At 51.6% G+C, this 25,942-nt stretch overlaps 3 protein-coding genes across 3 annotated transcripts in view; 2 read left to right on the forward strand and 1 right to left on the reverse strand.

Moving 5' to 3' along the window:
* The first annotated feature begins 785 nt into the window (after window positions 1–785).
* On the forward strand, window positions 786–1,806 carry LOC119090237 (cuticle protein 7). The gene is made up of 2 exons (XM_037213022.1): window positions 786–791; window positions 1,323–1,806. Exons 1-2 carry the CDS (start codon window positions 786–788, stop codon window positions 1,722–1,724), a joined length of 408 nt encoding a protein of 135 aa, XP_037068917.1. The 3' UTR covers window positions 1,725–1,806.
* Window positions 1,807–6,164: 4,358 nt separating this feature from the next.
* LOC119090238 (cuticle protein 7) lies at window positions 6,165–7,141 on the reverse strand. Its single transcript, XM_037213024.1, has 2 exons — window positions 7,136–7,141; window positions 6,165–6,713 (listed from the first exon to the last, which is right to left on the reverse strand). The coding sequence occupies exons 1-2, from the start codon at window positions 7,139–7,141 to the stop codon at window positions 6,264–6,266; spliced, it is 456 nt and encodes a 151-aa protein (XP_037068919.1). The 3' UTR covers window positions 6,165–6,263.
* A 6,852-nt stretch (window positions 7,142–13,993) lies between these two features.
* The window catches only part of LOC119090239 (adhesive plaque matrix protein-like), a 33,882-nt gene continuing 21,933 nt past the window's right edge, over window positions 13,994–25,942 (forward strand). The window contains exons 1-2 of the mRNA XM_037213025.1: window positions 13,994–14,062; window positions 14,428–14,580. Coding sequence (XP_037068920.1) covers window positions 13,994–14,062; window positions 14,428–14,580 — 222 coding nt within the window. The remainder of the gene's footprint in view (window positions 14,063–14,427; window positions 14,581–25,942) is intronic.

The following is a 25,942-nucleotide window of genomic DNA, read 5'->3' on the forward strand; positions in this document are numbered from 1 at the left end:
GTTCAAAGTCGCATTCTTGCATGTGCTTAGGTCACATTCTTGCATGTGATATGTAAGTGAGAAGGGTATTAGATTGAGCAGTTTACGGCTGTGCTCAGTTAGGAATACCTGTGTGCGTGACATATTGCGTGCATCTATGATATTCTGGTGAATGGATGTAAGTGTGTGTGCTTCCACTTCTCTCCTTTGCTACATGCATACATACATTTTTTCAGCTTCCCCGTTTTCGGCCAATTACAAATTGACCTCAGATTACTTGGTGATGTGATATTGCCGAGTGCAAAAATGACGTGACTTTCGGCAGCACAGTTTCTCCGCAATCGATTCTCTATGCAGCACTTGCTCCGGTACGGGATCTGGTCTCAGAGGGTTCGAAACTTGGCTGCGATACATGAAGGGTTAGGAAACGAGCCGACACGCCGAATGCGTCTCACGCATTCGACATCTGGCCCGGTCTCGTCGAACAGATGCGCTCAAGGCTGCTTAACCAAGCGCCCGTCCGATTGCGCTAAACCCGGAGGACTGCGATCAAGACCTCTGTAAGGGACCCCGGGTCAGCGGGGGCGACACAGGTCGCGCCTCCCGCGGCGCGCAGCGGTCGCCGCCTGGCCCGTGATTGGGAGGCCGCCAGAGCGCAGGCGCCCGAGGCACGGCTGGCGGTCCGTGACCCAAGCGCCTCAGGGCCGTCGTGACCGCGGCGTGGCGACAGCTGGTCCCACGTATAAAAGGCGGCCGCTCGCTTCGGCCAGACATCAGTTGCGCTACCAAACGCACCAGCTCCAGACATGAAGGTGAGTCGAGAGGAGTCCCCGATCGCCGCGAATCGATCTTGTGCTGTCGTCTGTGTCCCTCTCTCTCCCTCTCTCTCTCCCCCCCCCCTCTCTCTCTCTCTCTCTTTCTCTCTGTCTGCCTCAAGCTCTCTCTCCTTCTTTGGCTCTCCGTCGATAACGGTTCTTTGTTGTCGCGGTCCCTTCATGGTGAATCCCCGGCTCTTCACTGTCTGTAATTTTCCTCTCCCTGGCTACCATAATCACCTAAATCAATGCCACATTTCCCATCCTCTTTCTGTCTTTCTCCCTCACCTTGTATCCTTCCACCTTTGCACCCCTATCAAGCATTTAAAATGCCCACGAATACACGCATTGATATTTTGCGTTAATCGGTATCTTTGAAATAACGAACGCACGACACCACGTGTATCTATTTTGCGATGCGATGTTAAAGGAACTCAGAGGGCAGCCCAGAAAAATCGGTGGCTGGTATAAATATTGTATGTATATTACTTGGTTTTCTGACCACAGCCCGCTGTTTTGATTTCACAGGTCTTCGTTGTTGCCGCCGTCCTGGCCGTCGCTGCCGCCGCCCCCGCCCCGGAATCACCCTCATACCGCCCCGCCCCGGCCCCCTACAAGCCGGCCCCCTACCACCCGGAGCCCAAATACAAGGAGGAGCCCAAGCCGTACGCCTACGACTACGCCGTCAACGACCACTACACCGGCACCAACTTCGCCAAGAACGAGAAGAGCGATGGCCACAACACCCAGGGCTCCTACACCGTGGCTCTGCCCGACGGCCGTGTCCAGACCGTGAACTACGTCGCTGACCACTACGACGGATTCAACGCTGAGGTGACCTACGAGGGAGAGGCCCAGTACCCCGAGTACCACTCCGCCCCTGCCTACAAGCCGGCCCCGGCCCCCTACAAGCCCGCCCCGAAGTATTAAATGTTTCCTGAGTTAGGCTGCGTGATATTTATTGTATTTGTCCGTGTCTGTTGTGTGTAATAAAAGCTCAAACATGGTTTAATCAACTTGCATGATACATCGCCGGAAACCTACACGCATTTTTGCAAGATGAGCGATTACGAGCGTAAATTACCACCATCAGGAACCGGTCACATTATTGTCTCAGTTCGTACTCTCCTTCACTCTCGGGAAACACAAACATACTATTCCAAAGGAGTAGCAGTGGCCCCAACGGCGAATCAGAATCAATGCAATGATCGGCTGAGGTGTTCTGTGCGGTTGAAACTCATCTCAAAACCAAGCATGCTGAGCCAAGCGGAGTGTCCTTGGGTAGGCGTAGGGTCTCATCAGATGAATGGCTGCTTGCAAAGGAACCTGAGACTTCAAACTAGCCCAGCGGGTTGAAATGTGGAGTTGGACCTCGTTTTGTCTTCAGGGCTAGATGTGAGCTATGGCTTACGTCAGTAGAAACAACCTCAAAAAGCGGTACTGGCAGTCCCACCGAGCGTACTCGTGAAAAGTAGGGGGATTTCCTTGAAATGTGTCCACGGTTTTTAGCATCGCCATTTTGCCATATGGCGCTGTTGACCAGGGGTGTGTAGGGGAGGGAAGCAGAAGTCGCGCAGTGCATCCAACAGAGCTTTTTCAGTCAAAATTCAATGTTATTTGCCGGCATTACTTTCTGGTGACCAAACTTCCCTGATCTTCTCGAACTGGCGGACGAGGAATGTTTTCTGTTGGGGAATGGACGATGAGGTCATCATTCATTATTACAGATCATTGTCAGCTGACCACTAACAAAGCGATCTAACGCCACATGTTAACCGGATGACGGAACCAAACCGAAGCTGTGACATGAGGTCCGGAATCTGGACCCTACGGCCCAGGTAGGGGGATGGGGGGGAGGTGATCCGATGCCCCGCCCAATGTCTGGACTTGGGATATCCGGCGGCGCATCGGATCTTCCCTGCAAAAGCTTGAAATCAGAACAGTTCCGAAGGTAAAGTCGCCGCTGCTGGTTGCATGATACTCCTCGACATCTATCTTGTTCTCTCTCTCTATACATGCACCCCGATTTACGCAAAGCGGGGTTGGGGTGGGTTTTCAGATTTGCAATTGGTTTCAGCTCCCGAAATGTGACAAATAGTGTCTGAAGTCAAGATGTGTTTACCTAGGGGGCGGTATTTGCCCCATTGGCCCATCTTTAAAAATATTTTAAAACTCGTTGTCATGTGTTTAATTTTCAGGATCCACTTCGATCCATGTACAAGGCTTTTATGTCCAACGCGCTCACCATCAAACCTTGTTTACAAATCTATTCTGATCACATCCAGGAAAAACAAAACATGCTCATAACAATGCATTTGAATGCCTCGCTTGTCAGTCCATTCCAACATAACATGAAAACACAGCACGCACGAGCAACAGCAAGTTTGGTATCAAAACTTCCGTATGAGCGTTCCATTCGTCCGCTTTTTCCAGGCAGCCACCTGGTAACGGCAAGAGCAGCAATTGCAATTTTCACCACATTGAACCTGTCCGAGTGCAAGACCTTCGCACAGCATGGAGCACATGTGGCCTTTCAGGTCGCCCGTAAGAGACATGAGACAAAATTGTGATCATCCTCGTGGCAGTAGTACGTGAACTTGTAGACCGGATGGACTTTGGGAATTTGCAGCGACCTGGAATTTTCATCAACTTTTCAGTATGTTTCCCTTTCTTAAATGTCAGCCACTGCAAAGCGTTTCTCTTGTGAACCGAAATATGTCACTCACAGCACTTAGCAATGGAACAAATCCGAATATAAACTGAGCGTAAAAACTCTCAGTAACACGACAATGAACATACCCCCAACCCATACCCCCGACATACCATATACCGACATACCCATACATACCCCCGACAATGAACATACCATATTGGGGGGGGGGGGGGCGAACCACGTCCCCCTTCCCCGCCGTGCCAAGTTTATGGTAACCGTTGTAATGGACGTGACTTAATGTTGGGAGCTAAACATTCCGTGTAGACATGCACAAATCATGTCGAGGGCATGCCATACTGTTATACAAAATGTGTAAAATCTTTTGTGCTCGTTGTACGCCTAACTCAGCTTTCAGTGAATTTTCTTTACCGTGCATCCCCGTTATGAGATCCTGCACACTCTCCTGCGAGTCATTAACCCCATTTCCTTATGGATGAAGAAGAAGTGCTTGACGCTATGCAATGCCAGCGTTTCTGGTGCGAGTGTTTAATTCTTGTGAAGAGTTAGTACCTCTGTTAAAGAGTTAGTATCACTGTTAAATGACGGCAGACGGCAGACGGCAGACGGACGCTCAGCGTCGCCGTTGTGCTTCGCCTAGCCGAGGAACACCGCCCGGTGGAGGTGGAGAGAAACATGGGCCTGTGTTGCGCCCGACGTGAGCGCGAAACGGCGAGAGCTACCGGGCTACCACGCCAGGGAGAGGTGGGGAGGGGGGGGGGGCAGATGCAAGATACGGAGCGGTGACAGCTTCAGAGGTTCGCGCAGCGAGGGGGAGCGGCCTGCAAAGATGTGTGCTAACTCCAAGCGGCTGCGCCCCCGGCGAGCCGCGCAGGAGCGGGAGCAGCAGCCCCGAGGGGAGGCGAATGTTCGGAGCCAGCTGTAGCGATGATTCGTCGCTAGTGGACAGACGCCTTCGCTCGAGAATCGTCGACCGGAAGCGGTGCTGGCTGACCGGAAGCGGTACAGGCGGTGAATGATGACGACATTGGTATCATGGGCCGACTGTGTGCGTTCTGTGGCGTCGCTGCGATGCGAGGGCGTGGACGTGAGGCTGTGCTGCGTCAGAGGTAAGGTGCGACTGATTCCGCTGCCAGTCCTGCCGCGCGTGCTGCGGTAAGTCGGGATTGGAAACGCTGCGGAGGTGGGCACCTTCCATCAGTTTGCTCTCCGCCTGAACTCGACGCTGGCGCTGTTTTCTCTGACTGTGGGGTGCCACCGCCAAGCAACACCGGTGGCAATGTCATGCGTGCTTGTCCATGGACGCGTTATCAGCGAGTGAGAGCTGTGCAGGCGCATCTCGACCAGGTCTCGACATTCGCGCAAACCGCCCATGTCATCAGCCTACATCTGGATCAGTGAGCCGCAGCCTGTCAGCCCGGACGCCGCAGCAGCCACCTCCGGCTCGATCACGCGCGTCTAGTGGAGATGGCGGACTCTGGGAAATTCCTAGAGTGCACCACCGAGTGTTCGGCTGTTCTTGGCACGCTGAGCTCATGCTCCATACTAAACCATCGGTGGCAGTGACATTCGACTTGTCACGTTGGGTCAAACGGGTCATGTCTCGTGTCAAAAAGTCCGACCATCGACACTTCACGGACTAAGCGTGGTGCCACAATGGAACAAATGAGACTGTGAGCCGTTTGGCCGTGGAATGGCAACTATTCAGGAAAATATTTTCTCATCCGTCGCATTTGACTTGTTCTTGTCACTGGGGCTTTACGACCCACTCAGCTACTGGGGCTATATGGCGTCGCCAGGCTCTCGCCCCAGCAGGAAGGGTGAGAACCACGGGAGTCGAACCACTTGCCCGTGGTTTCCGAGACTGCAGCGTAACCGCAATACCACAAGTACCCCGTCGCATTCGACTCACTTACACCTTGGACAACCCGACCTAATTGAAATGAAAAGAGCTGCATCGTGCACTGTAGCATGATGATGCAAATTGATGCATGTCAGCAGTTCATGACGAATATTTTCAATACACTCAAATTATTTCACACCTGAATGCGAAATGCAGTCGATAATCTCACAAGTGGTCGTCATTAAATCGCCCTAGAAAGGCGCTGCCTTCGCGATTTTTTCAATGAAGTGAGGATGTTGAAAACTTGAATTCTGACGATTTCAATATCATACCTTGCGTCAGTCAAAAGATATTCCAGGTAAAGCTCCGGGGTTAGATGCTTAATGCTCTCGGTCGACGAGAGCAGACGCCTAGGGTTGCATTTGACTCGGATAATTTTTGTTGACAGATATCTCAGCTTTTGCCGACTAGTGCTATTTCACCTTTTTTCACTGATGAAGAGCTCTTGATTTTGTTTGCATTAAGGCTCTTTTGGCCGGCACTGCCCGCCGCAGCAGGGCCAAGGGACTAACGAGACTGCAGAGTGGGGGACAGGACTACATGTTTTGGGGAGTCTTCCGCTACTGAGACTTACCCTGTACGGGAGCCCTCTCTCGGGCTCTGCAATCACAGCCTATCACTTGTTAGAATGCTGCATAGGATATCGAGACCATGACACCACTTAGCCCGCCAGGTGACTGCTCTAGGAAGTGAAATGCACGCGGCACCTGTGCGTTCTGCATGCCTGTACGGAAAGGTTCAACGTTATCATGATCAACGGGCGGGCTCCATCGCCAGTCAACCTCAGATAACCGGCTGTCAAGTGAGCACGCTGGCTTTTATTACAACGTACAACAGGTACAGACGTTCACGATAAATATCACAACACTAACATTCTTCTCAGACATGGGACTGCTTAGTACTTGGGCTTGTAGGCGGGAGCGTAAGCCGGTGCGGGCTTGTAAGGGGCAGGCTTGTAAGGGGCAGGCTTGTAGGGGGCGGGCTTGTAGGCAGGGGCGGGGTGGTACTCGGGGTACTGGGCCTCACCCTCGTAGGTCACCTCGGCGTTGAAGCCACCGTAGTGGTCGGCGACGTACTTGACGTGCTGGATGCGGCCGTCGGGCAGAGCCACCGAGTAATATCCCTGGGTGTTGTGGCCATCGCTCTCCTCCTTCTTGGCGAAGTTGGTGCCGGTGTAGTGGTCGTTGACAGCGTAGTCGTAGGCGAACGGCTTGGGCTCCTCCTTGTACTGGGGCTCCGGGTGGTAGGGGGCCGGCTTGTAAGACGGGGCCGGGTGGTAGGGGGCCGGCTTGTACGGCGCCGGGGCCGGGTGGTAGGGAGCCGGAGCGGGCTTGTACACCGGCGTCTCCGGGCCGGGGCGGCGGCGGCAACAGCCAGCACGGCGGCGACGATGAAGACCTGAAACAAGGCGACATAATGCGTGAGAGATGTCTCAAAGCTCTGTCCTGATGCCCCTGCACGGCGTCACACACTATCACACCGGCCAGGAGGCACCTTCACTGCACTTTTGACGCCACGTATGATGAACGAAAGCACTCTGCCCGGGGCGACAGCGTTGGAACTGCGAGCAGCAGACTTCAGCACCAGAAGCATACGAGACCCGTCACACGCACACCACGCTGGCACCGCACGCTCCGCGCTGCCGACTCGCGGCGACCTGGCTACGAGCGCCGCCGCCGCCGCCGCCGCCGCCGCCGCCGCCGCCGCGCCGCCGCCGCCGTCTCGCTTCAGCGCCGGCGGCAGCTGCCGCCTGTGGGCGCTCCATACCTTCATGTTGGTTGGATCCGTGCTAGAGGGCAACTGGTGCCGCTCGCTGGCGGACGTCAGTTTTTATAGCCGGAGCGCGGGAGGTCACGGCCCGCCGGCCTCCGCCGGGGCAGCGCCGCCCGGGGCGGCCGCCGGGGGCCGGGGCAGGGCGGCGGGTGTGGGCGCGGCCCCCGGGCTGCACGCGGGACCCCCTCCCGGTCGCGCCGCCCGCTCCATCTCGGCCCGGCATCAGACGCGCCCACGGGCTTATCGTGCCCCAGTTCGACCACGCTATCGAGGCCTCGTCTATGGAGACTGATAGCAGGGCATGTGCTGTTGTGTCGTGGTGGATTACACACGCACGCATGGCCTCTGGGCATGCGAAGTTACGGCATGTCCTATCTGTCAGTGCCATGCTGGACATGAGTCTCGTAGTTCTGGTGCTAACCGCTCATCCTCATCGGTTTCCTGACTCCTTCCCGAGACCAACTGAGCTCAAGCCCAAGCCATTAAAATGTGATATAAATTCGGGTCGCGCTGTGCCTGTCTAGCAGCCATAACTCCTGTTCACTTCGGACGTAGGTACATTTTGGACGTCGTTGTAACACGTGCAGAAGCCAGAAGAAAACGAAAGCCTGGTATGATTGAATAGGTCGCGATGTCAGCAGTGCACACTCCGTGAAAACTCCGTAATAAGTCCAGGCACTTTCTGCATTTGCACTTCCACACTCCCTTCCTTCTTGCATTTGGCTTCCATTTGTGTTTAACGAGTTTACATAAGCGTAGGGATTCTGCTTTCGGTGATTGTAACTTATCAAAACTAGTCAGTAGTTATTGATGATCAATCTACGAAACAAACTCGACTTAGCTTAATTCAATGCACAAAACCGTTTGATATTTCACCTGCCTTCGAACACCGTGGAACTGCTTTGCTGATACTGAAAGTGTTTTCGATGACAATGCATTGCAGCATGGAAGTCGTGGAGCCACGGAGCTAATGCCAATTTTACATTTGTTTTGGCTTAAAGGACCGTCGTGCCTGAACCTTAGCTTAAGCTATTACTAAGTATGCGCATCGCCATGCATTTAAAATTGGCTATTGTGCTTATGAGCCCGGCATCACACTGAAGCATCAACATTAAAACAGGAAACACCAGGAGGCTGTGGTCTCTTGTACGACATCGGGATGAATAAGTCATCTTATCAGGAGATGCTGCAAGTCTAAACGTGTTTAAGTACAAGATGTTCACCGCTAGGGTCAATTCCTCCAAGGTTCTTCGCGAACTCCGTGTGTTTCCTCCAGCTATCGCTAGTGCGAACAGATCGGTTTTAGTAACATTGCATCTTAGAAACCACCGAGCCCCGCGATGCCCTGAACCAGCCGAACAGCTCTGCGGCCAAAGATTGATTGGACTACGTGTGGGAATTCACCGGCTCTTTGACAACCTGCTTGACCGCGCTGGGAAAGCACGTGACAACATTCCCGGGGCGAGCCGGCATGCCCGAAGGTGCCGCCCCGTCGTCCCATTGTCCGGTCGCACCGGAGTCATGCCCGAGACCAAGCGCCTTGACCTTCTTAGGCTGCTTGGTCGGCATGCACACAGAATTTACGACGAAGCCAGCCACAATGCACTCACGCTGGGCCCTAAATTGGATGAGCATGGTCTTGTTTGGGTCGACCTTGCTCGGATGCAGCATAGCAGGCCTACGCGATAGCGAGTAGGCGATCACGAAAATTTCGTGTATGTCGTAAAGGGGTATCTGAATAGCGAGAACGGTCGTAAAATGCAGTGTTCTGTACTACACCTGCGCGGATGGATGAAAGCTTTTAAAGATGAACTAAACGCGCTTTTGACAAAGACGTCACATTAAAAAAACTGTTCATCGCTGTGTGCAAAACTTAGCCATGTCCGTATCGGCTTGTGGGTCACTTATCATGCGGGGCGCGAAAGCTGTCCTCATACCTGCACACACCGACCTGCGGGTTGCTGGGTACCGCTACCATAAGTGTAGAACACGGAGAGCCTTACCATGACAGACAGCTGACCAGTCTGCATGCAACCTCTTTCGGGACTGTTTCTGCCCGAGCCGACCGGTCATGCCGGTGTGTGGGGTGGGTGATCTTTTCACTGCCTTCCCTGAGAAATCGAAGCGCTGTGGTTTTAACTGCTAGGAATTTATGAAATGCTTATGAATGTACGCTTCTGTGCATTCACAGCAACGAACCTCGAACCGCGATAAAAAGTTGTGTGCACATAAGACGACTGGGACGGTGCACACCACGTTCGGGAAATGTTTTTCAGCGTTTGACTTCCAGGCATGAAGTCAAAGTGAATGTAAAACATTTAAATATCTTTTTTCATTGTATCTGCCTCACATCATCCATGAACTCGAATTCTTAATTTGCTGTGTTTCCTCGCTCGCTTCGTGTTACCATGCCAATTCCCTGCAGTCCTTGATGCCAATCAGCGGTTTCAGTATGCTAATCATGTCTTGCACGGCGCTGCTTTAATTACTACGCCGAGAGTAGCAACTCACTCGACCGTGACCGTTCAGGGTGACCGGGAGATAGTGAGGCAAGAGTGTGGTGTTAATTACATTATATTTTTGGTCCATAAAGTGACAAACTTTGCCAATATCAGTTTCAGGAGGAAAAAAAAGATAATGGTCACTGGCTGCACCTCTGTGCATCAGCTCATCCCTCTCCCATCCAGCAGTTGGACAGGTATTTCAGGAGTCCAGCGATGGTCCATTTGAGACACAGCCCACACCATACGAGGGACCTTAGAAGCCCGTGAGATATTTGTCTGGAGTAACCTTCGAGCAGTTTTCAGCACAGAGCTGAAATTTTAGCAAACTTAGCTTTATCATGTCAACACACATTGTGACAGCCTGGGATTTCTGACCATGACATTTGATTGACATGACGCCTCGCGACGGTTGGTCTATGCCGTTATTTCGAGGTCATGTCGGGTCAGGTCGGGTCGGGTCATCGAGGTTACATTCAGGTATCAATGACAATCAAAGATAATGCACGAGGTTCTTGGACCGATTTTCCTCAGCTCTGTCACTCTAAAATGAATTACTATGGTGAACTGATTGATAAATCTGGTGAACTGAGGGCAACCTTTACCAAATCCTGATTTTGTCACCAGGTATGATTTTTCGACGCTAATCCAGTTTGAGCCCAATGGGCACGCATCTGCAGTTGTTAAAAGTATTTCTGGCGTTTTCTCCATTGCAGTAATTTGTGTAGTTTTTTATGCAGCCGGACAAGTCCATGCAGCAACAGCTTCAGCTTCCCTGGGTTGGCATGCCGTACAACAGAGCACACTCGTCTCTGTTCACTATTGCCCATCGCATGCACCGCCCTGAAAGATAGTCAACGCCCGACCTCTATGGCCTCACTTTACCTGCACAGGTCACAGTCGTCATTGATCAGTCACCTCCCTCCGGTACCGCTGACAAGAGTTTCCAATGGTGGCTCTAGGTTGCACAGTTCAAGAGCTGATAAAAGGGACCTTTAAGGCTCCCTTAGTAGAATGAAGGCAAATAAAATGCTTGTAGAGTGTGGGATCGAGAGCCACGGATGACCTAATAAGCTAGATGGGCCAAATTTGTAAATATGTGAATTCACAACAAGGTCGCAAGATATCACGCGGCCCATCCGGAATCAACGATGTTGTTGAGAACTGTCGTTATCTACCGTTTTACTGCCAGAGGTCACCATGCATCTCCCACACAGGGCAAGGAAATGAGATTTCCGTAGCATTGGACCTCAAAAAATAACTTCTCAGAAATTAATGAAAATCTCGGTTACCTCGTAGAAACTGGGACAAAATATTTTTTGCGAAACATGCTGAGGAAATATGTCCTCAATCTGTCATGTGGTGCGGCGTTGCTGTACGCTATTTCCCGTGGTTTCAGCAAGGTCGCTTGGGTGGGTGGCTTCACAGGCACGTAGCCGAGGGGGAGGCATGGCGGCCGGCTATCTTATATACTCCGCTGCTGAGCCAAAAGGCTCACACATTATAACTCAGCTTTTTCGCGAGAATCCGAATCAACTTCGCAGGAGTTCTGGCCAAATTTGTCGTTCCTCCCCCCCCCCCCCGAGGTGGCTCCACGGATTTTGAGTAGGGGTGGGCTGGATTTTCGAGGGGCATCCTCGCAGAGGGGGTGGGGGGGGGGGCTCCAGGGCAGTATCGCGTTTAGGGAGAGGTATACCGAGGGCATGTGGTCTGTTATTAAACTGTTACATGCACCATATCCAAGAAAATAAATGTGAAAAACAAAATGGGGGAGTGTGCGGGTAGCGTAGTGGCGAACGCGACTGCGTTAACCTCGCGCGTCTGGAGAATCAGAGGTACGGAGTTCGATTCCCCGCGGTGCCCGCCCTTCCGGCCAGGGGGGAGGCAAGCGACGCCATATAGCCTCAGCAGCTGAGTGCGTCGTAAAGCCCCAATGACAACAATAACGAACAGAGTGGGGCCTTCGAATCATCCCATCAAAGGACGTTGGTAACCCATAAACAGGCTCTCCTGATGAATAGAGGGGATCCCTTGTCCATAATAGGGCGCTGACGATTCTCAAAGAAACCTCAAAATATAACCAAGGGACCTCGTTATCGCAAAACACGGCACCCTGATTAGAAACCGCGGCCATCTGAAGCACAAAGGGGGTGTCCTGTTCCAGAAATGGGGCATCCTGAATAATGACCGTGGCTCAAACCCAGGACTGGGTCTCCTGGGCTACAACAGGGTTTTCCGAGCCAGTAAAGAGGCGTCCTTATCGCTATATTATGCCTTCTGATCTAGGGCATGGGCCGCCTTATTTATAATGGTGGCGTCATGATCAAGAAAACTAGCCTCTTCATGTACAACAATGTCTTCTAAGCCCAGTTTTTGCGCTCCAAGACAAGTGTGGTGCCTCCCTGATCCGAATATTCGTGATCTATGGGTAGTTACAATGACTTTAGTTTTGGAAAAAAGGCCCCTGAAATTTTGGGGATGGGGAAAGCACATACTCTTGCTGCCCTGCCTGCCGGCAACAAGGAGAGGAGGGAGGGCGGGGGGGGGACATTTGTCCCTTCTACACGTCTTGCTATATGCTACTGTGTTCTGATGTTCTGACTATATGCCTCGTAAATGTGTTCTGACTTTATGCCTCGTAAATATGTTTTGACTTTAGGCCTCTTTATCGCCCCCCTCGACGGGAGACATCCAATCAAAGATGACCTCTGCGTGGTCATCCAGTTCCTGCTCGGTTTACATTCTGAATATCGCCATGATGCCAGTAATGCAGTTTTAGACAAAATGGACAGTAAATGGCAGCATTTCTACTTGTCGAGCTAAGCATACTAAATAGCTCGCTTCTGGAGAATGATTGCTGATTACGTATTATAGCATATACTCGCAGGGTACTTCCAAACAAAGTCTTCCACCAATCCGGTTTTATTCAGACGCATATCAGGTACATATTGCGATGATAAATATCATAACACGCTGCAAGCATGATAAATTACTCCTTTTTAGTAGGCCACAGCAGGCTTGTAAGAAGGTGTGTAGGCGGGGCGGGCTTGTAAGCCGGGGCAGGCTTGTAGGCAGGCTTGTAGGCGGGCTTGTAGGCCGGAGCAGCAGCCTTGTAGGCAGGAGCGGGGGTGGTACTCGGGGTAGGTGGCCTCTCCCTCGTAGGTGACCTCAGCGTTGTAGCCGCCGTAGTTGGTCGGCGACGTACTTGACGTGCTGAACACGGCCGTCGGGCAGAGCCACCGAGTAATATCCCTGGGTGTTGTGGCCATCGCTCTCCTCCTTCTTGGCGAAGTTAGCTCCGGAGTAGTGGTCGTTGACGGCGTAGTCGTAAGCGAACGGCTTAGCCTCCTCCTTGTACTGGGGCTCCGGGTGATAGGGGGCCGGCTTGTAGGACGGGGCCGGGTGGTAGGGGGCCGGCTTGTAGGACGGAGCCGGGCGGTACGACGGGGAGTCAGGGACCGGGGCAGCAGCAGCAACAGCCAGGACAGCGGCGACAACGAAGACCTGCAACAGCATGAACAAGTTGTTGGGAGACCTGCATATCAAAGTCAATGGCGATTATAATTGCACGTCGTAATTGGTTTAACTATTAGTGTCATTTCTTGTACATGGCATTGATTGAACGCCACATGAATTGTTCCCGGTCGAACAATCGAGACACTTGTTCCATTCTGTGCCAGCACCTGAACACCTATCGCGCGCACACACACAACACACACACACACACACACACACACACACACACACACACACACACACACACACACACACACACACACACACACACACACACACACACACACACACACACACACACACACACACACACACACACACACACACACACACACACGCACACACCTTCATGCTGTGTGCTTGAATGGCTGTTCGCTATGGAAATGATACCAGCTCTCATGGGGCGCGCTCTTTTATAGGCCAGCAGCCCACCGCGCAGATAGGCAAGGTCACGGCCGGGCCGCTTGGTCAATCGCCGCCCCGTTTTGCCACCGGGACGTCTAGCACATTTGCAGTGCTCGCGCCGTCATGATACAGCGGTTTACACGTAAGCTATGCACTTCGCATCGGTTTGGGAACACCGTTCACTGGACTGTGCCGCAGCCAGGCGTTGAAGAAAAAAGGAAAAATGCATGGCACGGTTGCCCTGATCTGATTTGTGATTTCACACAATGGAGGGAAAGGTGGAACTGTGTTTTGATCTCACATGAAGAAACAAAATAAAAAGAGAATGGGATGGCTGGCCTGGTCTTATCTCTGATTCCACGTGCTCTTTTCCATTTCTTTTTCAACGCCTGCCTGCGACACAGTCCAGTGAACAGCGTTCCGAGCCGATATGACCGAACCGTTCCCGAACCGATTCCAGTGCCCGATCGCGGGCACTGCAAGTGTGCTAGACGTCCCGGTGGCAAAACGAGGCGGAGATTGGCAAACTGGGCCAGGCCATGACCTTAGTGAGTATCTGTGCGGTGGGTGGCTGGCAGATAAAAGAAAGCACCCCATGAGAACTGATACCACTTCCATAGTAAACAGCCATTCAAGAACACAGCATGAAGGTGTGTGTTTGTGTGTATGTTTCCGCTGGTGTTCAAGCCCTGGCACAGAATGGAGCAAGTGTCTTAATTGCTCGACCGACAAAAGTTTGTGCAGCGTGCAGTCACTGGCATGTGCTACAAATGACGTTGATCGTCAACCCCTTAAAACGTTTTATTACAATCACCACTGACCTCCATGTCTGGCTCTCCCAACAGTTCGTTCATTCTATTGCAGGTCTTCGTCGTCGTCGCCGTCCTGGCCGTTGCAGCCGCTGCCCAGGCCCCCGACTCCCCGTCGTACCACTCGGCCCTGTCCTACAAGCCGGCCCCCTACCACCCGGAGTCCCAGTACAAGGAGGAAGCCGAGCCGTTCGCCTATGACTACGCCGTCAATGACCACTACACCGGCGCCAACTTTGCCAAGAAGGAGGAGAGCGATGGCCACAACACCCAGGGATATTACTCGGTGGCTCTGCCCGACGGCCGTGTCCAGCACGTCAAGTACGTTGCTGACGCTTACGGCGGCTACAACGCTGAGGTGACCTACGAGGGAGAGGCCACCTACCCCGAGTACAATCCCGCTCCTGCCTACAAGGCTTCTGCCCCGGCTTATAGGCCTACCTACAAGCCGGTCTACAGCCATCCCGCCCCTGCCTTCAAGCCTGCCTACAAGCCTGCCCCTGCCTACACACCTTCTTACAAGCCTGCTGTGACGTACTAAGAGGGAATGATTTGCCACGCTTGCAAAGTGAGGTGAAATTTGTCCTGGTAACCTGTACCTGATACGAGTCTAAATAAAATCAGATTGATGGGAGACTTTGGTTTCTTGGAAGTTTGTTTGATAGTTTGGCACAACACAACATAACCAAAAACTCCTTCGCACAATCAAACACGAAAAGATGGACCAACTCCCGGGTGGGGGGGGGGGGGGGGGCATCGCTCCAGCCTTTTTGTTCATCCAGGCGAGAGATTGATCCGCCATCCGAAGGTACGCCTGCGCTGTAGCGCGGCGGCGCCTCCAGTGCATCACAAGACTGGATCCAGGCTTGGAAACAGCTTAAATGTTCGGCTGAGAATGACAGAGTCAGATCTCAGCGTCCGTATGTTCCAAATTCAAAATCCAACAGCACTTAAATTGTCTGCCCATGTGCTCTTCCATATGAAGAGCCAGAGAACTGTGTTCTGGGCTCTCCTGTCTACCATCAGAGTAGAATTCCAGTGCTGGGTCAAACAGAGTGCATCAGCCCTGTTCCCAAACTCCAAGTCCAACTAGTCCAACTAGGATATACTGGTAGCCCAACTAGGATATTCAATATTGTTATGGACCTAACAGCTTAGAAAATAGCAACGGGCAGCAGATAGCAGAAGATTCTTAACATGTTTTCCTTCAAGCAAGCGATTTGTCTAAGTAGCGGGCACTGATAGCTGGGAGTGACTGAGTAGGCGTTGCCGTGCCTGATGTCCGTCGCAGCCGGCGATGGCTATAAAGGCGAACCGCAGCAGCGGTGGACGCGTGGCCTGCTGCAGCCGGCAGGCTGGACCGAGTGTGGGAGGTGTGCCGCGGGTCCGTTTGATTTTCAACATCGTTAAAAGAGGCGCTTGAACTTGAGATTTCCGCTTTTGCGCCAATCTGCTCATCATGTCATGTCGTATTGCTTCATCTTCATCACAGGAATCGTTTAAATCATGATCGTCCTGATAGCTCAGCTGGTCAGAGCTCCTGCCTTTCGACTCAACCTCACGTGGAGGGATGGGTTTGGGCCACTTTAGGCGCTCGCTACTTGGGCTTGATAGGTGTGGCCTGCGGCCGGTGGCAGCGGCCGCGCTAAAGGTCAGATGTCACGCCGTAGGGCAGGGCGGACCGTGCGGAGCATTGCGGCAGGATAAGCGTTCACCTCCAAATTCTGCTGTTGACCTGAAGCTGCACGATCGGATGGTAGAGGTATAGGCTTAAACAACTAGCAGCTGCTTGGCTTGAGCTCTAATCCTAGAATGGCATTAGCTCTGTTCCCAGAAATCCATCGATCCAAAAAGTTCGAGTTCATTATCATAAAAACAGTGTCCCTGATTTTGATCCTTAAGCGCAAAGAGCAAGTAATTTAGTTTCCTACTCATTTAGGGGACAGGTCCCAGGTTTATAAAGTGATCCAAATTCCCGAAGAAACGGGTTTTAGGCATATTTGGGGTGCCAATTTCCCCTGTTCAAGTCCCCAACGTAGTTTGCGAAAGCTGCACTCCCACGAAGAGGTATACTATTTATAGTGTTTAACACATACGGGTGCTGGTGCTACGCTTAGCTTCTTTGTAACAGAAGACCCTCCGAGATAAGTTGCAGCGAAGTACCTGTTGATTCAGATGTCGTTCCGATGGCACTGCGGCGCGGCCGGTTGGCCCATCAGCGGCCGGCTAGCTCACGTGTGGGTTCCACTGATGGCCGCCATGATTCCTTTCTCAGCGGTATGTCGACGGTTTAATATGAGAGCATACAGTTAGGATATACTACCCGAACATGAGTGCGGAGTCAGAATCCTGCCCTTTGATAGACATTGACCCTCCCTGTCCGATTGACCTAGGCTGATAATTTGCCACTACTGTGGCCCTAATTCCCCTGATAAATGAATCCGCCAGAGACGCTGTCACGAATACCTGTCTACTTCAGAAGGGCGAGGGAGCCCCTAATTCTTATTTGATGATTTATACAGTGCATTTTTTTTAGATGAACGCTGTCCGTCAAGTGTCAGGCGCGACCATTTGTTCGATAAAAACAGCAGCGGCGCGGAGTGACCATGTGGTGGAAGTGGTGGTTTTATCAAATAAGTTCAAATGTAGTGAAACCATCGCCCAGGGCAACACAAGCCAATAAGATTAAAATCATGAAACATGTCGCCAAGGGCCCAGCGCAAGTCAGAGATCAATATGTATTCCTCACCGCAGTAGAAGACCGTTTCACACTAAAAAAAACACTTCAAATTTAATGAAAAATTGCAGTCACCGACGTGGCTTTAGACAAAAGGCTTCATTCAGAGACAGTGCTCACAATTTGCGATGAGCACGCAGTTGGATCACACAGCCTTGATGCAAGCCCGCGTTCTGGGCTCGACCACCCAACAGCCACCAAATAATACGCCTCAAGGATTGTGTCTAATTGACGTCGGAGGGCCCCGCCGCCATCAATCCTTCATAGTAACTTGACGCAAACAACGCAGCTCAGGGCTTCACACGTTAATGTCTCCGTGCGGCACTTTCCTGCAGTGGAGCACAGGCTCCGCTTACAGCACAGAAAAAAGATGGCGTGTGCGTTCGAACAACGATGGTCATGCGTCAACATTTGCAGCTCATTGAGCGGGAAAATTACCCCCCATCCAAATGTTAAGCTGGCCACCAATAGCACTTTAAAGTCAGCACCATAAGTATTAAAGAGGAGGCGCAGAACATGTCCGGTTCTCCCTCTCCCTTCCAGACATGAATTTTGGCCCTCCCTATTACTTTTTTATGAAGATCAATGAATTGCGGGGAAAGAAAAAGGTGTGATTTACAAGTATATGAAAACGAAATAAGGTCGTAAAGACTCTACGGGGAATGGAAACATTGACGCAGTGTGGATGCACGGTGCTGAATGGCTCATAGAACATCGAAATTTGTTCAATTGAGGTTTGATTTTAGAATTTTTGGTTATATCTTTCCAGAGCGAAGCCACTTTTAGTTTTTTTCTAAAGAAATCCATAGATAAAGATCACGAAAATGTCGCAGGTTATCCTTACAAGCCAGTACGAACACATGCTGGAGCAAACTGCCTTAAACATTAGCAGTATGCGCAATGCCACGCGATACCTACATCACAGCGAAAATCTTGTCTCGCTGCTGTAGGCTGTGATTTTTGCCGCTACTTTCTGCTTGCAAAATTCAATAATTTTGTTAGTAACTCCAACACACACTAAGTGAGGCTCCTTCCCTCACTGCAATCTTTCAAAAGAGGTGCGTAATATCGCGTCAGCAACAGAGGCGCACCAAAATAAGTTTAAAAACCTGCAAACTTACAGTCCGTTCTCACATGGATGCAAGACAATTGAGCATAGTGCTCATAAAACATTGCACTTGTGGCTGTTACGCATCTGTGGTGCCTTTCATGCAATCGATTAAAGTTCTTACTCAAACCATGTTATCCTGCTTTGACCGATACGAGACTGGCTTCAGTTCCGTCATTTATTCACACGTTCATCAGGTACAGGTATCACATATCACACCAGCTGTCTTCCGATATACATATATGTGATATGGGCTAGAATTCCCTCTTAGTAGGACACAGCGGCCTTGTAAGGCCTGTGAGCAGGAGCGGCACGGTAGGCAGGGGCAGCAGCCTTGTAGGCAGGGGCGGGGTGGTACTCGGGGTAGGTGGCCTCTCCCTCGTAGGTCACCTCAGCGTTGTAGCCGCCGTAAGCGTCAGCAACGTACTTGACGTGCTGGACACGGCCGTCGGGCAGAGCCACCGAGTAATAGCCCTGGGTGTTGTGGCCCATCGCTCTCCTCCTTCTTGGCGAAGTGGCTCCGGTGTAGTGGTCGTTTGACGGCGTAGTCGTAAGCGAACGGCTTAGCCTGCCTCCTTGTACTGGGGCTCGCGTGGGGTAGGGGGCCGGCTTGTAGGACGGGGCCGGGCGATATGACGGGGAGTCGGGGGTCAGGGGCGGGCGGCGGACAACAGCCAGGACGGCGGCGACAACGAAGACCTGCAACAGTATGAACAGTTGTTCGAGAGCCGGACGCAAGTATATGGGTTAGACATCACACTTGTATGACTGATGTGTTTATGGCTTGTTTGTGAAGAACTTGTTTTGCATATCGAGTTATACTTACATGATTAATGCGGGAAAGGCAAAACTATGTCTATAAATCTTTCTGCCTAAAACATTAAGTTGGGTCTGTTCCAACAATGCTTCTCATTTCAGCGAAAAGTCATAAAACTGGCGGATTGCTTACAGCCATTGGCCAGGCTATCATAATTTTACTCTCGGCAGTCAGTTTTCAAACTCATATGCCCACAACGCAATGGGATCTTGACTGTCCATGAAGGCTTGTAATAACTTTTGGCTTACAAACTAGGTACGACAACAGCCGCATTTTTGTTTTCTGGCAACGTCGTTATCAGTTAAATGATAACACCAACGGCCACAAGAATGAAATGCATGTTAACTGAATCACTACGAATGGAATTGTATTTATACCATATTCCTAGTCACATCGGAGCCAATTTTGCGGGGTTCAGTCCATTGCTCACTGCTTGCAACATTTCTCGAGACATCTGGACATCCAACACCGTGTCAATCATGCCCTACCGCACGTCTAACTCTCACCTTCATGATGTGTGGCTGGCTGGCTGACAGCTGTGCAACTGATGCCAACTGCCATGGGTCTGCCGCTTTTATACCCGAGCAGCCGCACAACCCACAGATGCACGAAGGTTGTGGCCCATACAACTTGGTCAATCTTCGTTTCGCTTTGCCCGCCGGCAGTGCCCCAGCGTTTGCACGGCCCCATGACCACCATTTACCAGTCTCCATCACACAGCGCGCTCGTAAACCTAGTGCCGCGCGCATGCGCAGTGTGCCTGACGCGTGGGCGTGGATGTGGGCGATACGGGCGTACGTGGAAAATTCTGCACAGCAAGTGAGCAGCCTTAACATGCCATTAAGTGAAAGGTGTTGCTTACCTAACCAATATCCAAAAGGATAGCCAGGATAGGATCCTTTTACCCATGCATTTGTTTTAACAGTAACATCTATACCAGTCCATGCCTCCCGCTTTTTGAGCGCTTGTATTGCGTGGCACACACGTGTGCGAATCTCTAAGATATAGATGTGTCACGCTTATGAATACCTGCATTTGAGGCAGCCTAAAAGACCTTGCTCTGAACCAAGGCCAACCATTTGTACACCGCAGGTCCATGAACGTACTCGCGTTTTAGGATATGAATGCGTAACGTGCGTAAAAGTATGCGTGAGCAGTATGTTGCATTGCAATTTTAAATGAAACGCTATCTCGTCATACAAAACTTGAATCTATTGGGATCATTTTCTTATATAAGCGTAATTTTTCAAACATACAAGAACGCCCAGGCAGATGATTGGTCCTGCGCGAACTCTTCAAAAACTGTTTTGCTTTTGCATTGCTGACAAATCAGTCACCCATATCGTACTTAAATGAGGTGAAGTATATTCCTAAAGATGTTATTGTTGTTCCACATAGCAAAGTCGATGCACACATGAAGGCTGGTATGTCAACACAACTGGCGTCATTTTTAATGTGGCAGGCCAGGTTGAGTATTCGCCATAGTATCGGATCATCTTTGGCTGTCATACTAGATATGCATTACTTAGGCGCACTAGCCTATTGCCCGTGGGGCAGCTTTTGATTTGGAGCTGTGGTGTCTTATCTTTGTGTAATACCTGCATTGACCCTGCTGTCCGTTTCAGCAGATAGTCGTTCGTCTGGAATGCAGATCGCCTGTGATGTGCGTATTTCAGTTCGTGTGTCCACACTTCGTCAAACATCGTTCGTGCCACACACAGAAGACAGCAGATTTGTCCCATTCCTCTTCAAAGGTAAAACGAGTTTTCAAACGAAATGGGTGTTTGGGCCGACGAGCCATAGCCACAGCCTGCGTAAAACCGCCCTAGATAACCTCGTTTCATCAACGAGCTCATGCTGAACCGGTCAGCACCGGACCGGGCAAAGCTCTGCCTCCGAGCGAGAGATTCTCCGAGAACCAGTCCCATCGGACCGGCTGGCCTTCGTCCGCCCGGCCGGTGGGCTGGCCGGTGGATCCCGGCCAGAACCGGATCGGCACCGGACGTCTTCCGGTCGGCCGGCGGTCGTTTTCTTCTTCTCGTCTTCCGTCCGCAGACCGGTTTTCGTGCGGGCGCCTCGGCCATTGACACGGTCCGACTCCGCACCCGGATATATCCCGTGTACCGCGTACCAAGTTACCGCACGCGGTACATGGGTGCGCGGTACTTGCGTCGGGCCCCATCGTACAGAGGTCAGAGGTCAGAGGTCCTTGCGGCGAGACTCGAATGGTCCGCAAACGGGTCTGACTGCGACCGCTATTAGCGACGGATTGACTCCGTCGCCCCGATGGCCGCCTTGAATGAGGTGTGGAAGTGACTTGTGCCCTGCCGTGGGCCAGCCTGGGGTCATCCAGTTACGGGACCCAGCAAGCCTGAGTCAGAACGCGTGATCGACCGGGCGGTACCGGCCGACAAGAGCGTGGCGCAAATTGTGAGTCACGAGACAGAACGTGAGTGATGCAAGCCGTCTGGAAGCCCTTCCAGACGCTGAAATAAGACACGATGTCGGCCTATTCTTCGGTGTCTCAACTAAAATTATGCACAGGAGAAGGGACCCCGCGCCGCATCAATGAACGATGCAGTACGTGACGGCTGCCTGTGCGGGTGCACGTGTGCTGACAGACGAGCACGCCATCATGCGTGTCATACTTTTGACAGAGCTTATCACTTCGTATGTCTTACTCTCAGGCCTCGTCGAGGCTCACCAGTCAAAAGGGCAATGCAGTTGTATTTCACATCTGTAACCCACCAGTGGCATAGGTGGACCGCGGTGCTATCCTCATTTATCCCCGTCCCGGGGATGGTTGACTTCCCAATTACACGGATGCCAAAAATTAATGAAAGCGCGCAGCCTGCAAAGTCATTGAAAACCGCAAGACTTCAAAGCAAAGCATGCAAGAATGGAAAGCTTTTGTTGAAACACCGATTGGAAAGGTGTTACCATGTGGGCCAACCGGGGGCCATCGTCTCCGAGCGTCGGCGGCTCATTTAGCAGCCGGCGAGTGGGCATCTGGATGGTCACGGCCGCCGGTGAGGTAACCGTCCGGAGGGGCAGCCGTCTGCCCAGTAGCACCTTATCCCATGTCCTCACCCACGGCCTCCACCGCGTCCTGCCCAGCCCGCAGGGGAGGGGGCAGCTGTGAGCCCGCGGCGCCCGGTCCCTCACCCCGGGCGGCGGTGGGGCGTGGCGCCGCCGCTCCGGGGACCATGGGAGACCGCCCCGTCGCCGGAGGCCGGCTTGCGCAACGAGGGCCGCGCGGTCGCGCGCGACCTTGCCCGGCACTGGGTACCGTGGGCGGGGAGCCGCGGCTGCCCGGTCGTTAGCCTGGTGTCAGACAGCCGACCCGTTGCAAGAGCGCCGGATGCAACCCCACGCGTTTCGTGTGGATTGTCGGCTCGGTTTTATTCGGACAAGAGCGAAGCTTATCTCGGTAGCGAAGTCGCGACACCGGTGTAGTGGGAAGTCTCTCTTTAGACTTCATTTGACTTTCCTTCAGGTGATCAGGCCCATGTCAGATCCTTGAGAAGTCAAACTAGATGGCTCAGTCAAATTTATGGAGCCCTTTGACGTCCCAAAATAACACTAGAGGCCACATTCGTACGGTTCAAAAAGCACATTACTAAAAAAAATGGCTTACGCTAAGCTGACGTTTCCCGCAGTATTTTACCAAGCGTTCGCAAATCTGGGGCAATGACTTAAAGACGCACAGTATGCATGGTCCAAGCGCCTGGCATCTTGCGCTAGTCACGAGCTAACCTGTAATTTACCTGATTTATACTTTGGGTGGTTGCGAGAGCCACCGGTAGGATGTGACGAAAGAGTGGAGGCGTAGCGTAGTTCGTCTGTCGCAAAAGGCTAAATGGTAGCCGGGCTAAACTAGCTCCGATTATGCATGAACTTGTCTGTCTGTGGCAAAAAAGAAAATACAACGTAGTCTGGCTGTCGCAGAACATTAAATGCAGGATTGTTGAGCTGGTTCCTCTTGCGGACCAACTCGTCGCCATTGTTGAAAGACGTCGCTTTTAAGACATGTACATCACGATACCTCGACCGGAGTTGCACGGTGTTTGAGAATGAATAAGATGTCAACTATTCTGTAAGCGACAAATCCTAAAGATGATTACATCACCACGCAGCCATCCACCATATTGCGTTGCTTCCAACCGGTCTCCCAACCCCGGAGCATCTTTGGCTTGGATGCATTGTACGCTATAAAGCAGAGCAGGACGAGAAAGACGCCCTTCGCGGCGTGTAACAAGCTCGCCGCAGCGGTCCTGGTGACATTATGGGAAGACGAAGTGCCTTGTCCTCACGCGGTGGCGAAACATATGTCCCAATGGTTCATTCGTCATTCGTCATAAGCATGCATATATGGCCAATTACAGGGCATTGCTGACAAACAAAGTACACTGATGAAATGTGCACGTTAGGTTGTGTGAATGTGAGTGATATGATTAGGAACGTATTTCCGAACATGATGGCACGGTAACATTTGGTCGCACGAAATTCTATGGACAAGATCAGAGACAGTACGCTTGTGGATGAAATAAGACTTCGTTTCGTCCAGTTTATTACAGGCTCTTCCAATACCAATGTATCAGCAACGCCCCTGCCGCCTGGTGAGAAGACAGCGATTTAGCTGCAACCTGCGAGAAAACCTGTCTTCTGTGTATTCGATGAGACACATGAGCTGTTAAATATCTACAAATGCCATTAATTATCTCTGGGTACCAATTTCCATGGCAGATGACAAAATAGACGGCATCGGAATATATTGATTGGACAATCCGCCCAGATGAGGCAGTGTAAGCCCAACACCGCCCAAATGTGTTTTGTTTAGCCCAGAACCGCTAATACGCGCCAGGGTGGGCCCAAAACGTTTTTTCACACGACAGTCGCATGCACGCTTATTCCCAGAATTATCTTCAACGTATCTCTGGCCATGAAAGCAACTGCGACTTCAAACAGACCACACCAAGCCACTGTAATGCGCATGGTGTTACAGAAGAGGACCTAAGGGAACATGAGTACGACTGGTTGATTGAAAACGCACAGCTCTGGAAAACATTTAGTTATCGCTACGCATGGCAACGCTGGTAAGGTGTTGCTCCGTTTCGTCGTTGTCACAGTACAGATAATATATATATATATATATATATATATATATATATATATATATATATATGCATATATATAATAACAACAATATAATATAATATAGTATAACACGATAATACTTCATTATGCATGCGCCATAGGGAATAATTCATGTAACACCCCACCCGGTAATAAGTGTAAACAGAAACACGTCAGATTATTTACGGCACCTGATCGACAGTCAGGCTCATGTCAGGACAACGCTGAGCGTGACGATTTCCTGACATTCGATTTCGACCGGCGCCTGAAGCAGCACTGGAAACGTGGCAATACAACAAATTGCGATAGTGAACTTTGAGTCCATGATCCCGATGAGTGCGTCAGAGAGCTACCAAACTGGAAGGGGCAAAACAAAAACCGCCCAAATGCATGTGAAGGGCATACAGTTATAGTTTCCAGATGCTGTATGAGCCAGATGTTGAAGGTGCCGGAAACAAAGCTGTCTGCGACCTCAACCTGACAATCTGAGCTACGGGCTGCAGCCTTTGTTGCGGGTGAGGTCTGGTGGGCGTGCTGCGAGCGCTGCTTTGGGGTCTGGTGGGACGTGCTGTGAGCGCTGCTGTGAGGTCTGGCGAGCGTGCTGTGGGCGCTGCTGTGTGGTCTGGTAAGCGTGCTGCGAGTGCTGCCGAGGTCTGGTGAGCGCGCGCGAGCGCTGCTGTGGGGTCTGGTGGGCGTGCTGCGAGCGCTGCTGTGGGGTCTGGTGAGCGTGCTGTGGGCGCCGTTGACTTCTGATGAGCATGTTGCAGGCGCTGCTGAGGTCTGGTGAGCGTGTCGCATGTGCTGCGGTGAGGTCTGGTGAGCATGCTGCGGGAGCTGCCGTGAGGTCTGGTGAGCGTGCTGGGGAGCTGCTTTTGGTCTGGTGAGCGTGCTGTGGGCGCTGCTGAAGTCTGGTGAGCGTGCCGCGGGCGCTGTCGTGGGGTCTGATGAGCGTGCTGCGGGCACCGCTGTGTTCCAAATTTTCATGGAATGGGGGTCATACAGCCGTCATTTAACGGCTTCTTGCAACCAAAACAAGAAGAAAATGACTGCTCATTTGTCCAGCATTCAGCTTCCCGACCGTCATCGGCAATTCTGATGGATGCCTGAGGACGTGACGCGGTGATGAAGGGACGGAAGTCGTCTACAAGCCGCTTAATTACAACAGTTCGTCGAGTAGTTTAGTCCGGAAACACCGTCAGCTGTTCGGCTGCGACAGATGTACGGTGACAGACGTCGCCGAAAGTAAATCTTACCAATACTTTCAGGTCATAAAGAGGATAGCCCTGTGCGTGAGGACATCTCCAGACTATACCGAGACCGGAGAGTGGGCGCCAAGGTGGCGCCGAGGCACTAAGCCTTGTGACTAGGCAGGGAAACAGCTTGGAAGTCGATGCATACGCGCCGAAGATTATCACGCATCATTTGGTTTAACGCATAGAAGAAATAGAGCTCTACAGGGTCTCAGAACGGTTCCGTTTTTCTTTTAGCGTTTTGTCCCATAGAGTCATTTAAGTGCTACATCAGCCTCGCTCATGTAAAAACACAAAAGCTGTTACACTTCGCCACTTGGTAAGTGACATCATGTCAAAGCCTTTTATCGGGTTACGCAAGCTGTGATATTATTTTTCAGACGAGCCTCCCAGATATTTGAAACTTGTCACATTACAAACAAATATCACTGCCTCAGCGTGCTCCGTGACTACTTACAATGTCTTAATCATCGAGGAGGAAAAACTTTCCAGTCTAGTTCTCTGCGTAGCGTGACGTTGTCT

This window comes from Pollicipes pollicipes, unplaced genomic scaffold, assembly GCF_011947565.3.
Source record: "Pollicipes pollicipes isolate AB1234 unplaced genomic scaffold, Ppol_2.1 Scaffold_3087;HRSCAF=3621_pilon_pilon_pilon, whole genome shotgun sequence".
NCBI classification, from domain to species: domain Eukaryota; kingdom Metazoa; phylum Arthropoda; class Thecostraca; order Pollicipedomorpha; family Pollicipedidae; genus Pollicipes; species Pollicipes pollicipes.